Raw genomic sequence first — 15,526 nt, 5'->3', positions numbered from 1 at the left:
TTATGGAATTATCATCTTTGTCTGAAGAACGCGCACCACTGATACTTCAACCACTTGCCTGGATGCAATACCTAAAATTAAATCCAGGAACATCCCCTTTCTTGTACATATGGCCTTCTACATACTGGTTTAAAAAGCTCTTCTGGATGCATTAAGAATTCCACACCCTACAAATCTTTCCCAGTATGACTGTCCCAGCTAATGTTGGGAAAGTTGAAATTCTCTATTACTTTTGTACTTCTCTGTAATTTGTCAATATGTCAGAGCTGTACAGCAGGGAAATAGAGCCTTCAGTCCAACTCATCTTACTGACTAAATATCCAAAATTAATCTAGTCCCATTTGTCAGCATTTGGTCCATATCCCTCTAAACCCTTCCTATTTATATCCAGATACCTATTAAATGTTGTAATTGTACTAGTTTCCACACTTCCTCTGGCAGCTCATTCCATACATGCACCATCCTCTGCGTGAAAATGTTGCCCCTTAAGTCCCTTTTAACTCTTTCCCCTCTCAACTCAAACCTATGCCCTCTAGTTTTGGACTCCCCCATCCTAAGGAAAAGATCCTGGTTATTCACCCTATTTCCATGGTTTTATGAACCTCCGACACTCTAGGGAAAACCGCCCCAGTCTATTCAGCCTCTCCCTATAGCTCAAACCTTCCAACCCTGACGATGTCAGTGTAAATCTTTTCTGAATCAAGTTTCACAACACTCTTCCTACAGCAGGGAGACCAGAATTGCATGCAATACTCAAAGCTGGTAAATCAGTGTTCTGGACAAATGTATCATGACATCCCAAAGGCAAGAATACCAAATGCCTTCTTTGCCTATCTGCGACGCCACTTTCAAGGTGCTATGAACCCATACTCCAAAGTCTCTTTGTACAGCAACACTCCCCAGGACCTTACCATTAAGTGTATAAGTCCTGCCCTGATTTGCTTTTCCAAAATGCAGCACCTCACATTTATCTAAATTAAACTCCATCTGCCACTCCTTGGCCCATTGGCCCATCTGATTAAAGTACTGTTGTACTCTGAGATAACCTTTTTCGCTGACCACTGCACCTCCAATTCTGGTATCATCTGCAAACTTACTAACCATACCTCTATCCAAATCATTTATATAAACAAAGAGCAGTGAACCAGCATCAATCCTGTGGCACACTGCTGGTCACAGGCCTCCAGCCTGAAAAACAACCCACCACCTCTACCCTGTCTTCTACCTTCGAGTCAGTTCTGCATTGAAATGGCTAATTCTCCATGTATTCCACGTGACCTAACCTTGCTAACCAGTCTACCACAAGGAATCTTATCGAACACCTTTTGAAATCCATACAGATCACATCCATTGCTCTATCCTCATCAATCCTCTTTGTTACTTCAAAAAAAAAACCTCCAAGTTAGTGAGATACGATTTCCAATGTATAAAGCCATGTTGACTATTCCTAATCAGTCCTGGCCTTTCTAAATACATGTAAATCCTGTCACTCTGGATTCCCTCCAACAACTTGCCCATCACCAATGTGAGGCTCACTGGTGTCTAGTTCCCTAGCTTTTACTTACCACCCTTCTCAAATAGTGGCACCACATTAGTCAACCTCCAGTCTTCTGGCACTTCACTTGCAGGTACTGATGATACAAATATCTCAGGGACCCAGGAATCACTCCCCTATCTTTCCACAGAATTCTGAGATACATCTGATCAGGTGCTTGGATTTATCATCTTCTATGCATTTTAAGCCATCCGACACCTTCTCCTCCATAATATGGAGATTTTTCAGGATGCTACTATTTATTTCCCCACGTTCTCTATCTTCTATATCCTTCTCCACAGTAAACACTCGTTTAGTATCTCCATCTCCACTAATAGGCAGCATTGCTGATCTCTTTAAGGGACCATATTCTCTCCCTTGTTACTCTTTTGTCCTTTCTGTGCTTCTTTTTCTCAAAAATGGTTTGGGGACCTATAGTTCACCGTCTTTCTCCACAGATGCAGTCAAATCTATTGCCAGCATCTTTGCTTGTTACTGTGATTTAACACAATTTGACTTTAACAAATTTATGCTAATTTTCCTTAATTAACCCACAATAAGTTCAAATCACTGATAATTTTGTCCTCTAGCATTATTGCTAAACATTTCCGACCACTGAGATCAAGTTTATTGGGCTGTACTGCTTTATGTCCTTTCTTTTACAAATCCATAACAACTACAATTGTCCAATCCTCTAGTGCCAGCCCCACTAATCTCCCACATCACCGCCATATTTCCATGTTGAAAGATCATGGCCTCTTAAAATTCTTACTTTCTCCAGCATTCTCAGAGCACTCCACCCAGTCCTAGTGAATTAGCTTCAAGTTCAAATCAGCCCTCTAATCCTCTATCAATTTTCCCCAGTACCATCTTCCTTGGTAAAACACATGCAAATTATTCATTTGGTATTTCAGCTGCATCCTCAAACTCTAAATCCCCATTTTAGTTCCCAGTCTACAACATACTACCTTTCAACTATGTACGTATCTTTGCAAGACAAATGGGTTTCTTAATTTGGCAGCAATATTTGTTTCCTCTTCCTGTCTTAGTACCCCTATGAACTTTTCAGTCATTTCCTTTCTTACTACCTCTCTGAACTTTTCTTAGGCAGCCTGGCTGTCTCATTTGGATCGATTTGAACCTTCAAGTATGCTCTGTTGTCTTTTTTCCAGTGTCATCTAGGAAACTGACTTTGGTTGCCCTAACATGAGGGGAATACACACCGACTACACCCTAAACTCTCACCTTTAAAAGGCAGCCTTTTGTTTCATTACAATTTTACTTGAACTTATTTTAAAATTCCCATTTACCCTGGTTAGATTAACTCACTCCACTGAAATTGGTTCTCCTTCAATTAAGTATTTTTACTCTGCGTTGGTCTTCACCTTTCCACAGTTAACATACATCTTCCAACACTGATCATCACTGCCTAAAAGTTCTCACTTAACCCATTTCATACTCCAAGATTGGATGCAGCAATGCCTCCTTCCATGGATGGCTGGAAATATACTAAGCAAGGTAATTTTTCCTGAATACAATTCAGTAAAGTTACCTTTCCTGTTGACTTTTTCCTTCACAATATTTCTTGAACAACTTGATTTAGGAATATTTGATCTTAATTTGTTCTAATTCATGTTTCCATCACTGCCAAGTCCTAGTTTCATGCAACAATCTGTACTTATCGCACAACTGTATTTAACATGCTTTGTAAAAGACATACTTTCATTGCAAACCTAATTTGGATGTTCCATTACCTTTAAGTGCAACCTGACATCAAGTCAAACTCATTTCTTAAAAGATTTATGGACAATTGCAGGCTATATCAGAGTATGAACCAGTGGTTCAACTCCACATGAACATGTACATGAAAAAATTTAGAATTTTAAATCTATTTTCAAAATGAGTTTGACTTGATGTCTAAAAGCTAAATTCCAAGAATTGGTCAATTTTACAGTGCATTCTTAATTATCCATCCTTTCGCTTGCCCCCAACAATTCAATTGTTCCCAAAATATTATTAGAATAAAAACATTAAATCCTTTGCTGATGCAGATTGTTAAGTCAGTTCAAGATGTTCATATTTTGTGACATCCATGTAAAACAATAACTAATTGATCTAAGATTAGGATGGAATCAGCATAAAATTGAGACTGTATGTATTGTCAGGCTTCATTCCATTAACTAACCTGTACTATTCTGCTAAGATGACAGTCTGCAGCCAATTCCAAGCCCTGTTTCTCAGCCCAGGCTTCAATGTGACCAAGTTGCTGTCGGATGATAGCTCCCCAGTAATGAGAACAAAGACAAGAGTCTGGCTCCGTGACCAGTTTATTGAATAGCCACATGTTAATAAAATGAAAAAGCTGAGAGAACAGTTGGATGGTGAGAGCAGCATTCACACGGCAACGACGCAACAAAGACATTGCTCCTGTCAATGTGTGCAAGACATCATCTGGAAAATAGAATAATAAACATATCTAGCAAATTCTCTAAAAAACAAGTGCATATCCAATTTTACATCAAATGTTCTCATCTTAAAATTTGACATTTGGATATCTGTGCTGTGTTATAAAGTTTGCTTCAGTTCAAAGAAGCACGAATACAATTTGCAACAAAATGAAGGGACCATGCTTAACTGGTACAGAAAATTTGAAATAATTTATTTTTACTCAATTCTCTAATTTCTTGAAGCAAAACATATTTGACTGGCATTAGAGACACATGCAAAGTCTTACGTCTTTTCTTCAGATCGTTTGACCTTAAACAAACCTCCATAATAAAAAGATTCTAACGCTGACTAAGCATACAGAATATTGTTGTTTAACATATATTATATAAAGTTTGTGTTTTTCCTCTACCTTTGCACGTTACCACAAAAACCACTAAAATTTGCATTGTGCCAACTGCAGAGGTGAGGAGAAATTTTTAGATAGTTAAGATACTTTAGAGCTTTCTGCCTCAGAAGGCAAATAGTCATTCAATAGCTTTAGGACAGGTGGATAGATTCTTGTTAGACAGGGTAATCAAAGTTTAATTGGGAATAGATGGGAATGTTAAAAAAAAACACCTAGCAGCAGTTTTAGCTTGAAGTTAGCTGTTGATGAAGAGCTGTAGTTACATATGAATGAATACTGAAGTACAATTTTTTCATCTAAGAGTTTAGCCCCGGGGAAAAAAAAAGGATGATCAAACAGAGTACAAGCAATCATGAGGCAATCCCTGTCAGCAGTTTGAGGGGTAGTGAAGGCCCGATCAGTAAAATTGCAAATACATATAAATTTTAATGAGATTTAATAACCTGTATCATTAACATCCAGGCTGCTGCTGCAAACTCTGCTGGAATCTGTCTTGATAGCAGGTGCTATGATGTCTGCCATGGAGTGGCAATTAGTCCATTGCTCATATTTACTACATTGGGTGTTGGAAACAATTTGTGGCGGTAAACATGTGCAGTAGTGTGCTACTGTTCTAATGTAGTATAGTAAAAAATTGTTTATTAAATTGCAGAATCTTGGGGCTTTATGCTCTTAGTAAAACGAGTTTTGAGAAGATCTGTAGCTCAGGTTGAGGTCCTGGATGTAAGTTTGCTCGCTGAGCTGGAAGGTTCATTTTCAGACATTTCGTCAAAGTAGGTAACATCTTCAGTGAGTCTCCAAATGAAGCTTGCCCCCAAGCTGTAGCCCGCTTTCCATTTATATGTTTAAGTTTCCTTGGGTTGATGATGTCATTTCATATGGTGACATTTCCTACGGCGATGTCATTTCCTGTTCTTTTTCCCCCCCAGAGGGTGGTAGAAGGGATCCAAGTCAATGTGTTTGTTGATAGAATTCCAGTTAGAATGCCATGCTTCTAGGAATTCTCGTGCATGTCTCTGTTTGGCTTGTCCTACGATGGATATATTGTCCCAGTCGAAGTGGTGCCCTTCCTTATCTGTATTAAGGATACTAGTGAGAGAGAGTCATGTCATCTTGTGGCTAGTTAATGTTCACGTATCCTGGTGGATAGTTTTCTGCCTGTTTGTCCAATGTAGCGTTTGTTACAGTTCTTGCAAGGTATTCTGTAGATGGCATTAGTTTTGCTTGTTGTCTGTACATGGTCTTTCAAGTTCATTATCTGCTGTTTTAGTGTATTGGTGGGTTTGTGAGCTATGATGCCAAGGGGTCTGAGTAATCTGGCAGTCATTTCAGAGATTCTTTTGATGTAGGGGAGAGTGGCTAGGGTTTCTAGATGTTTTTTGTCTGTTTGTTTGGGTTTATTGCTGAGAAATCAGTGGACTGTGTTCATTGGGTACCTGTTCTTTTGGAGTACACTGTATAGGTGATATTCCTCTGCGCTGCAGTGTGCGACGGCTCGTTGAAATAACGTTCCAATGCAGCTTCGATGGAGGATGTTGGGATGGTTGCTTCTGTAGTTCTATATTTGGTCCGTATGTGTTGTTTTCCTGTTGACACTGGTTTGAAGTTCCCCATTTGCTGTTCATTCTACTGCGACATCTAGGAATTGGCAGTTTGTTGTTGTTTCCTCCTATTTAGTAAATTTTATGGCAGTAAGGGTATTATTGATGGTCTTGAAGGTTGCCTCTGATTTGTTTTGTTTAGTAATGACAAAGGTGTCATCCACGTAGCAGACCCAAAGTTTGGGTTGGATGGTTGGCAGAGCTGGGTGTTCTATTAGTTTGTCTGTAGGTTTTGTTGTTGATGGTGTGAAGTGGGTGGTAAGGGATAGGTCCACAAGCTCGACGATACTTGCTGATGAAGGTGTTTGGTCTATGTCTTTGGTTCTTCTAATAATGTAGTCAATGTTTCCTTGGCTGTTACGTCAAAGGAGACTATGGTTTTATCCTCTTCCATCTTGGTGTCTTTGATGGTCTTCAGGAATTCTTGGGTGGAGTGGATGGAGTGGCGTGAGTCTTCTACTAAGTATTTTAGTCTTTGGTGTAGCTCCTTGGCCAATCTGTATGCTGGTGTTCCAGGTAGCGAGAACTATGGATCTGAGGGGGGCTCCTGGTTTGTGAATTTTGGGTAATCCATAGAAGCGTGGTGCTTTGGATCTGTCTGGTTTCATTTTTTGGAAGTTGGTCTTATTTATTTCTCCAGATTTCTGAAGTTTCTCCAGTAGGGCTATGATTCGGTTTTCTAGTTGTGGGGTTGGGTCTATCGCCACTTGTTGGTAAGTTTTGGTATCTGCAAGTAGTGCATATGCTTTCTCAATGTAGTCTTTTGGATTTAAGAGGACTGTCAAGCATCCTTGGTCTGTGGGTAGGATAATATTTTTTAGTCTTTTTAGTGCTTTGCTTTCTTGTGTATTGAGTGTGTTTCCTTTTTTTCCCCGCTTAATATTGGTGCGACTGCCTGCCTGATGGTTTGCCGAGTTTCTTCTGAGAGCTGGTTGTCTTTCAGTGTTGCTTCTAATGGTGCTTGGAAATCTTTTTTGTCCACATCCTGGAAGTTGTAATTTAATCCTCTTACTAAGATGGCTTTTTCAGTGCCTATTAAGGGTGGGTCAGATACATTTTTTATCCATGCTCAGTGTTGTCAGTGTATGTTTGTCTAGTGCTTTTTGCAGGTCAATTTTTTTTCATTTTCTGTGTTTGTCGCGGTCTAATATCTATGACTTGGTGAACTGTGTCTGTCCATTCATGGTCTGTTGCATTAGTCGGTCAAGATTTTTGGTGCAAAATTTCCTGGTTGTATTTTCGTCTTAGTAAGACGCTTTGTCTACTTTTTTAAAAAAAAGTTATAGGTCGCTAGCCAGACCTTAACATAAATTTGGTGTTCTGATCACAGAATGCAACAGAGATAACATCTTGTCTGGGTTCTTTGCTGGCCCTTTCTGATTCCAGTTGTGTTTACCAAGGATGCTCATGATAAATGCACCAATTTCTTTGTTTTAGAAGAGTTCACATGGCCCATCACTGTCAATCGAAGAGTGGACATACTTTCTACCTGAGAGTGATGATAGATTAGATACTACTAAAGGGTGAAATCTCCCATTCCTAATTTGTATCCATTGGTATCAGACAATTCATTTCATAAATGTCTGACCTCAAAAGAAAATTTCAAAGTGTGACCAGCAGGAGGTGGAATGGTCCTACAATTCTGGTGCAGATAAATGGATTTATTTATTTATTTTTCTGTTGGAGCAAATCATGCATTCTTCCTTACCTACAAAGCCATATTCCTGAGTTATAATCAGCAACAACACAAAACTAAATCCTACAGGATAGTTTAGTCCATCAGGCCTATATTGGTTCACTTGAAAAGCAATCCAAGTCCCAATGACATTTTTACTGCAATCCCCTTCTGTTTAAACCATTTCAAAATTAAAATGAAACAAGGGAGATAAGACTGCAGAAGATGGTGCTATTTTGACACAAAGCAAACTTACAAATTACTAATAATATGGTAGTGAGAAGTAGTATAAGAAAAGGTAAATTTCACAACTTTACACGAATGCATACTTTGCAGCTAAGAGAAATTTCCTAAAACAGAAAAATTGAAGACACCAATAAGTAAAATTAGCTGGCTTCCCATTAACTGATATTTTAGTCCTGTAGAAAAATATCTGGAGTCTTGTGAAGGAACGATTCTTATTAAATATTTTTTCTAAAAAAAAAATGAAGAAACCACCATTTAATTACTACACAAGATTAGTTTTTCAGTTGAGGGAAGCAAAGATTGGAAACTCTTGCACAACACTTGCCAAACAGAATACCTAAAGGTATTCAGGTAAATATTTGAAAATGCCAGTGTATGCCAAGTATTAATATAAGTCCATTTATAGAAACAGAAATAATTTTCCAAAAAGAAACTTTGATGTAAATGGTTCATAAAACATCTAGACAGAGACAGTCAAAAATATTGGTAGTACTTAGAAGCTACTTACTCAAAATCAGAAACAAAAGCTGAAAATGTTGGAAAATTCATTTGGTCAGACAGTATGTACAAGGAGAGAAACAGATAACATTTCAAGTCAAATTATCCCCTCAGAAATTATGCAAGGTCTATTTAATTGTCTCTTAGTTTTCATGAATAGTCATCAAGCCCGTTTTCTTTCCCTTCACAAATACTGCCCAATTTGCCAAGTATTTTCTATTTTTTACTTCAGTTATCCAGTACCTGCAGTGTTTTGCTTTATTATTCAAAATTAGCTCTGACTTGAAGCTATTTGTCTGAAAAGGCAGGGATGTCTCACAAGCTGCAAAATAAATGAGACTTTTTTTTTGTTTCCCATTATTTCAAGTAAAGCAGCTTATTTATTGATAATTTGCTGTCCTCCAACCTCTGGTCAACATAGTCTCATATCCAGATTTGGATCAGGTGGAATACTTCACCTGGGAGACAGAGACACCTGAAATGAACATTTGGTAGGGAAATTACACCAGCTCTGGAGTGCTGAACCACATCTTCAATCTTGTCTTACTGTTGGTCATGAATGATCTCGAACTTTATCTAGATAATCAGAAGTCTCAACTAAAAAATTCTGCACGCTTGCCACCGACCCCACTGTCTATATTGGCTAGTTGCTGAAACAGAATCAGATCAACTCGCCAACCAGAAATCAGTAACAACTTTTAATTGTGATAAATAACATCAGGGTGGTGCAATGTTCCCAAATTTGTTTCACCAACTCGAGACCCGACTCTATTAACTCCATCCTGTAGTAATTCCAAATTGGTCAAAAATAGAATACCTCATCTTCTCTTCTACTAAGATTTCTCAAAAAACCCAATCTCTTGTCCTGGATTGAGTTCTTGTTTTTAACAGACCAAATTCAAAATTTATACATACTCAAAAACATCTCGGATATGACTAAGAGACTACTCCGACCTCATGGTAGCCCATAAACCTACCAACACACAAACAGCTACTGATGAACCTAAAGCATCCAGTACCAACAAATCAAATGTCATATACAAAAAGCCCTGCAAGGACTGCAATAAACACTACATCTGACAGATAGGCAGGCAGAGAACTAGCCACCAGGATACACAAGCACCAACTAGCCACCAAAAGATATGACCAGCTATCATTAGTATCCTTATGTACAGGTGAAGGACACAACTTCGACTGGGGCAACACATTCACCCTAGGACAGGCTAAACGGAGGCACACAAATTTCGAGATGATTCCAGAACTCTGTCAATAAACACTGATTTGGACCCCATTTACCAACCTCTGAGAAAAACATCCGGAAATGATATCATCCACCTTAACAGACAAAGACACAAATAGAAAGTGGGACAGAAGATCAGCTCTTCAACAGAGGCTCATTGATTATGTTACCTAGCATGGTGATGAAACATGTGAGAACAAACCTCCTAGCTCAGTGAGCAAACTTACATTCTGAATCTCAACTTGAGCTATAAATCTTCTCAAAAATCACAGAGTCTTATTTTTGGGAGAAGGAAAACAGACACTATTATTAAATTATAAAACAAAGAACTAACACTGGAGTAAATTCATAACCATATAGTTCGATGAAAAGTAAATCTAGAATGCAAGTGGCTCACTAGAGACGAGAAGCAGCTTTTACAATTTTATGAATATGCAAAACAAAATATGCTTGATTCTAAAGAAAAACTAAATGATTGAGACATTATCACTTTTAAAACAACATTTTCAATACACATTAAATTCAGCTTGCAGACCTATTTTGGGTCTTTGTGGACTTGCTTCCTCTGGGTCTTCAAGAAATGCTGGTATATAATTGTTCAGATCTGATTGAAGACAGTGTACCAAGTATCTGTAACACAGAATTCAATAATTTTACATTTTATAACTTCAACTAAAGAAGGCTTAACATGAGAAGTATGAAATCAATGTAATGTCTCATATTCACAGAAACTTTGAAGACATTCAAAAAATAAAAGGATATTTTGGTCATCCTCAAAATTAATTGTATTTTTGCAGAGACTAACAAGAGTAAGCCAGTATGACAGAAGAATCACCCCAGTACAGATTGCCTCCACTCTGTTCTAAACAAACTAAATTGTTCATTTCATTCCCAAAGACCAGGTCCCTTGCTTTTCAATGGTATGTCAGTGATTTAGACTTAAATTTGAATCTACATTTAAACAAAGTACATTTAGTACAAAAACAAGCCTTGAGGCCAATTATAAGGAAGAAAGTTGCAGACCTACAAACCTATAAAGTTGGGCAGGAAATCAGTAAGTGAATGATTTTGGAGAATTCGAAAAAGAGGGAAAGGGATGCATGATAAATAGGAGGACACAAAAGTGCGCAGCACCACAATGACCCTGGAGCATATGTTTCAAAGTTCCAGAGGTTGTCAGACAAGTAGATGTAGTTGTGAAGGCATACGTGATACTTACTTTTAATAGGTGAGACAAAGAAAAGTAGTAGGGTATGCTTGAACTGTATAAACACCAGTTATGATACAAGTAGAATACAACAGCTATCACACTGCAGAAAGGATGACATAGGTATATATAGATGTTGCCATGACAGAAAATCTTTACTTATGAGGAATGTTTAGATAGGCTGATATTGTTTTATTTGAAACATTCAACAAAGGAGGTTGAAAAGAGCTTTAAATTGCAATAAAATTGTCTGGGACCAGAGTGGATGGGTTAGACCTATTGCTCTTAGCAGAGAGATCAACAGTAAAGGGCATAAATTAACATAATTGGTAGAGGGATATTAAGAAATGAATTCATCCAAATAACATTAGGGTCTGGAACTCTGTCCTTCAGGTGGGCAAGGCAGAAATTATCACATTTAGAAACCACATGGACATGTACTCGAAGAGCCTAACCTAATGGAAAGTGGTATTAGGCTGTACAGATCTTAGACAAATTGGCACTACCATGGAGATAAATGACTTTACTGTCCTGCTGCAAATTTTTATGGTGTTTTGATTCAAACACTTTCACTGATAAAGAAATAATTTCCTTTTAGGTGGAAAAAAATTGAATTATTCTGTTTCTTCACTGCCCAGTTGTTTAATGTTTTCCTTTCTAATTGAATTGTATCAGTTGATGAAACAATACTTTTGATTAAAACTATAAATATTTTCAAATAACAACATCCTTGAAACATTCCATCAGACCACTGTGAAGTCTTCCTCTTTCCCAAAGTAAAGAACTTTGTTTTTCTCAATCTTTCTTCAAGGTCAGTATACATTCAAGTGATTAGGTGGATAAATCTTTCAAATACATCCATAATCCTGAGGTTTTGAAAAAAAAATCCCAATTATTGGCTCTGAAAGGCTTCTTTGCACTTTAAAAATCTATATTCCTACTGGCCCTTTCTTCGAGATGAATTTTATAAATGCAGTTATTCCTTGAGCAGTTGTACAGAGAGCCTAGTTAATGTTCAAAGCTTATTATAGGAACTGTAATCCTTATAGTAATGTGTACAATTGTAATAGTGTCTTAAGTGGTCTAAAATGAAAGCAAATACTTTGGGAAGGTTACAAACTGTGGAAATTACTCTTTTGCAAGTGACCAATTCCCAAAGATGATTTAAGGTTTTTTGATGCTCCCAATTTACAATTTCTCAAACTGAAGCACTTTGTACAAGGTTTAATTTAGGATACAGGAAATGATACCTGTGTGATAAATGAGCTGGATTAGTGTTAATTTTTTTTAACACCTTGTAACAAAAGTGGAAGAAAGCACTTTTCTATGTATTTGAATACAACCAAATCCGTAACTATTCCTTGAGACTTCTAAATATCCTGCTGTACAACATGGCAGGATAAATTCTAGAAATTAAGGAAATATCTTAAGGGCTTCACGTTGCCAAATTTTAATCAGAACAGTCAGTCATTCAAAAACATGTTAGGTGGAACACAAAGCATCTAAGAATTTTCTAGGTTTTTAATTTAGATGCTAATCTCTCTCCTCCCGCCCTGTGGCTATAGCCCAGGCTCTAGCTGCATTCTCCAAAGGAGTTCACATCTTCATCAGTAATTAAAACTCACTAGCCTTTAAACGATTTGCCTTTTTAAAATATTCAGTACATCTTATAGTATTTTAGTTTTAAAATGCAAAAAATTAAAAGTTACAAGATAATTCCTAAAAATTACTTTATCAAATGAAGCAAACTCTCTCAAAATAATTGATTAAAATTCCATCGCCAGGGATACTTCATTTGCAATTGCAAAGATGATAAGCCATGGAATCTGACAGCATCAATCGCAACCAATGAGCAAGCACCAAGATTTTTTTTCCTTTGGCTAATATGAGCATAACACGAAACACCATATTGCCATTTAGTTGCACGGCCTAAGTCAAACCAGAGCAATGTCAGATTAGGGTAAATGTGCAAGGAAATTTCTCAGTAGTGGAAGTATCAGATCTACTTAAAAAAAAAAGACAGTTGACCAAATACTTGCGCAGATTATTTCAGGACTACTTTCAAAATTGTTTGGTTGTATTTCTAAAACACAGTTACCACTAGTACCCAGTATCTACATGCATTTTGATAATGTCTTCCTTATTTTCTGACAAGGAGAATAATATACAAAATCAATTAGTAGTCCTGATGGACTATTTGGAAACGTACCACAATACAGTTGGTTCTATTATAATGCATGTTTCTTCAACGCAAATTGGCTTTAACGTCATTGAAGAATTCATACTGTTATTTGTAGTATGCAAACTTTCCTTGACTGCATTGGCTATAATGTGATTCAGACCTCATTAGTTTAAATGACGTGGCTATTGCCCGATTTTCTTAGAGATTACAGGAGAATGGAACTATTTTGCTACATCAGAACCGACTGTACTGCTCATAGCTCATGAGAAAAGTGAACTTCTATTGAAGACTTTCAAACTTAAAATCTATTAACAGTCAAATTATTTGCTGTTTCCAATATAAACACTACATTCAAGGATTGCATGGACTGTACTGGAGAAGTTAGAAAACAGAACAGAAAAGTATGGCTATTTGATTAACTTTCTGGGAAGGACTGGAGTGATGGCGCAGTGGAGAAAGTCACAAAATAGACCAATTCAGCATTTGCCTTTAGTGAGAGGCTGAGTGTGTTGACAAGACATGGATAAAACATCTAGTGTTTTAATTTTCATACTTGAAAGCCATTTGCACCAAATGAGCCAAGACATCCTGTGCATCCAGCGTGATTCTACTCAGGTCTCTGTCCTGTTTGATGAAGTTGAGAAGTTCTGATGCATTTGCCATCCAGAAGGCAAGTGCACCTGCAATATTCTTCTGCTTCTGTAATGAAGAAAAATAATGTCATTCTCATTTTTCATTTTACATGATCAGTCTTAAATGCAACCCCTGACCGCATGAGCCAGGCTAGGCAATGTTAAACAAGGCTGACAAAAAGAACAGGGCCACAGACATCAAGCAAGAGAACTTGGGCTGAATTTGTACATCACCACAGAAAAGTGCATTAAGCAGATAAAATGAAATGCCAACACAGTTGTGCAGTCAAGGTTTAGTGCTGCATGTTCCAATTGCTAAATGAGTGTTATGTACCGTTCAGTCCAGCTGCTGGATTTGTTGTTTCTGATATGGAGAAGCATGAGAAACTGAGCTAAGCTGACTGCTGGGAACAGATCCCAGCAACATGTCCTACCTGTTCATACTGTGCTATATCCTGCAGAAAAGGGAAGAGGAATCAGGCAAAATAGAGAAAAAAATAACAGTCACGATGTACACAAATAATGATTAATACAATGCAAAACACTGCATAAAATTAAACTTAATTATGAAACTACAGAGACAGCAACTCAAAAGACAAGCCATCTAAACTGCAAGGATCTAGAAACAAACTTTCTTAATTTGTATTTTCAGATGCCACTTGTAGTGAGGTAGCTTCCCCACCCAAGGCACTTGGTGGGACAGAAGGGCAAGAAAGAAAATATTTGAATTGTTGTATTTAAAGGAAAAAGAGATTTTTGCTATTTGATAGACATAAAAATACATTTATTCATTTTGATGTTCAGCAGTTTGTTTTGCATCAGGGCCTAGCTTCTCAGTGGCTTAAATCCAACAGAAAAGTGCAGGCAGAATTAACATTAACATTTTAAAAGACTTGTAGAAAGCAATCAGAAATTTCTTTCAGTATAGGCCATTTGCCTGTTATAATCCAAGTCTCATCTGGAAAATAGAAATTATTTAGGTGAGATTTGGAAATCTTGTGTTACTCAAGAAATGAGAGAAGTACAAACAGTGACACAAGGGTACAGTACCCCCAATACTTCCCTTCTGTCTTTTTCTAGGGTCACAGCAATTTTTATGCTTCAAAATGGAGTCACAGTGGAAAAACGTTCTGGCAAAACGCCTAAATTTTGTAACAAAAAAAAACTGAACACATTTACTTTATAAAGAGTGAAAAAGCATACCTACAGAAGATAACATAGGATGTATAAGCACAAAAACAGGTCAGTCAGTTGAAGTAGTGCACGCCTGCATTATAGTCCACTTGAGCTTCCAACCAACATTCCTCATCTAAACTTGCCATCTTAATCCCTTTTCCCTTCCCTGTCTTGTCCAACATCTCAAGTAAATCTATATTATTCGCTTCAACAGTTCCCAGTAACCAAGTCTTTGGGTGAATGAGCTCCTTCTGCATTCCCTATTGGACTACTGTATTGATGGCCTGTATGCATTCTATCAAAACCTTTGATCTTTTGAAGACCGTTACTAGGTCAACCAAAGGAAAAGAAATCCAGAGTTTGTCATTCCTTTCCTGATAGATTTATTCTCTCATCCTTCTAAGGCTTCTCTTCAACCTCCCTGGAGTCCCTCTCTTTCGGATTATGAGAAAACCCAAAATCAAACATTACTTGAAGCGTGGTATAATTAAGGTTTAATGTAAATTCCTTCCTTTTCATTCTTTGTCCTAAAAATAAAGGTGTTTTTTATTTGCTTTATCATGGCTTCGTGATCAGTAGCAGATATTCTGATATTTGATACATTTATATTCCAAAGTCTTGTTTGTTCTTTCATCCCATTTAGACATGCACTTCCAAGTAAAGTGAACTCCTTATTCTACT

At 37.4% G+C, this 15,526-nt stretch overlaps 1 protein-coding gene across 12 annotated transcripts in view; it reads right to left on the bottom strand.

Moving 5' to 3' along the window:
* afdna (afadin, adherens junction formation factor a) overlaps nucleotides 1-15,526 on the bottom strand; it is a 242,063-nt gene that overhangs the window by 81,864 nt on the left and 144,673 nt on the right. For 7 of the 12 annotated variants that reach the window (XM_087991512.1, XM_087991517.1, XM_087991519.1 and 4 more), the window contains 4 exons: nucleotides 14,104-14,124; nucleotides 13,591-13,736; nucleotides 10,184-10,278; nucleotides 3,720-3,985 (listed from right to left, as the gene is read on the bottom strand). In XM_087991512.1, the coding sequence (XP_087847638.1) occupies nucleotides 3,720-3,985; nucleotides 10,184-10,278; nucleotides 13,591-13,736; nucleotides 14,104-14,124 (528 nt within the window). The remainder of the gene's footprint in view (nucleotides 1-3,719; nucleotides 3,986-10,183; nucleotides 10,279-13,590; nucleotides 13,737-14,103; nucleotides 14,125-15,526) is intronic. The other 5 variants (XM_087991513.1, XM_087991516.1, XM_087991518.1 and 2 more) reach the window with 1 other exon arrangement.

The sequence above is a fragment of the Chiloscyllium plagiosum genome, unplaced genomic scaffold (genome assembly GCF_037043375.1).
Source record: "Chiloscyllium plagiosum isolate Xiang-an unplaced genomic scaffold, Cpla_swu_hap1 HiC_scaffold_10, whole genome shotgun sequence".
NCBI classification, from domain to species: Eukaryota; Metazoa; Chordata; class Chondrichthyes; order Orectolobiformes; family Hemiscylliidae; genus Chiloscyllium; species Chiloscyllium plagiosum.
Note: the sequence above shows the minus strand (reverse complement) of the source record. Positions and strands in the feature narration are given on the sequence as shown.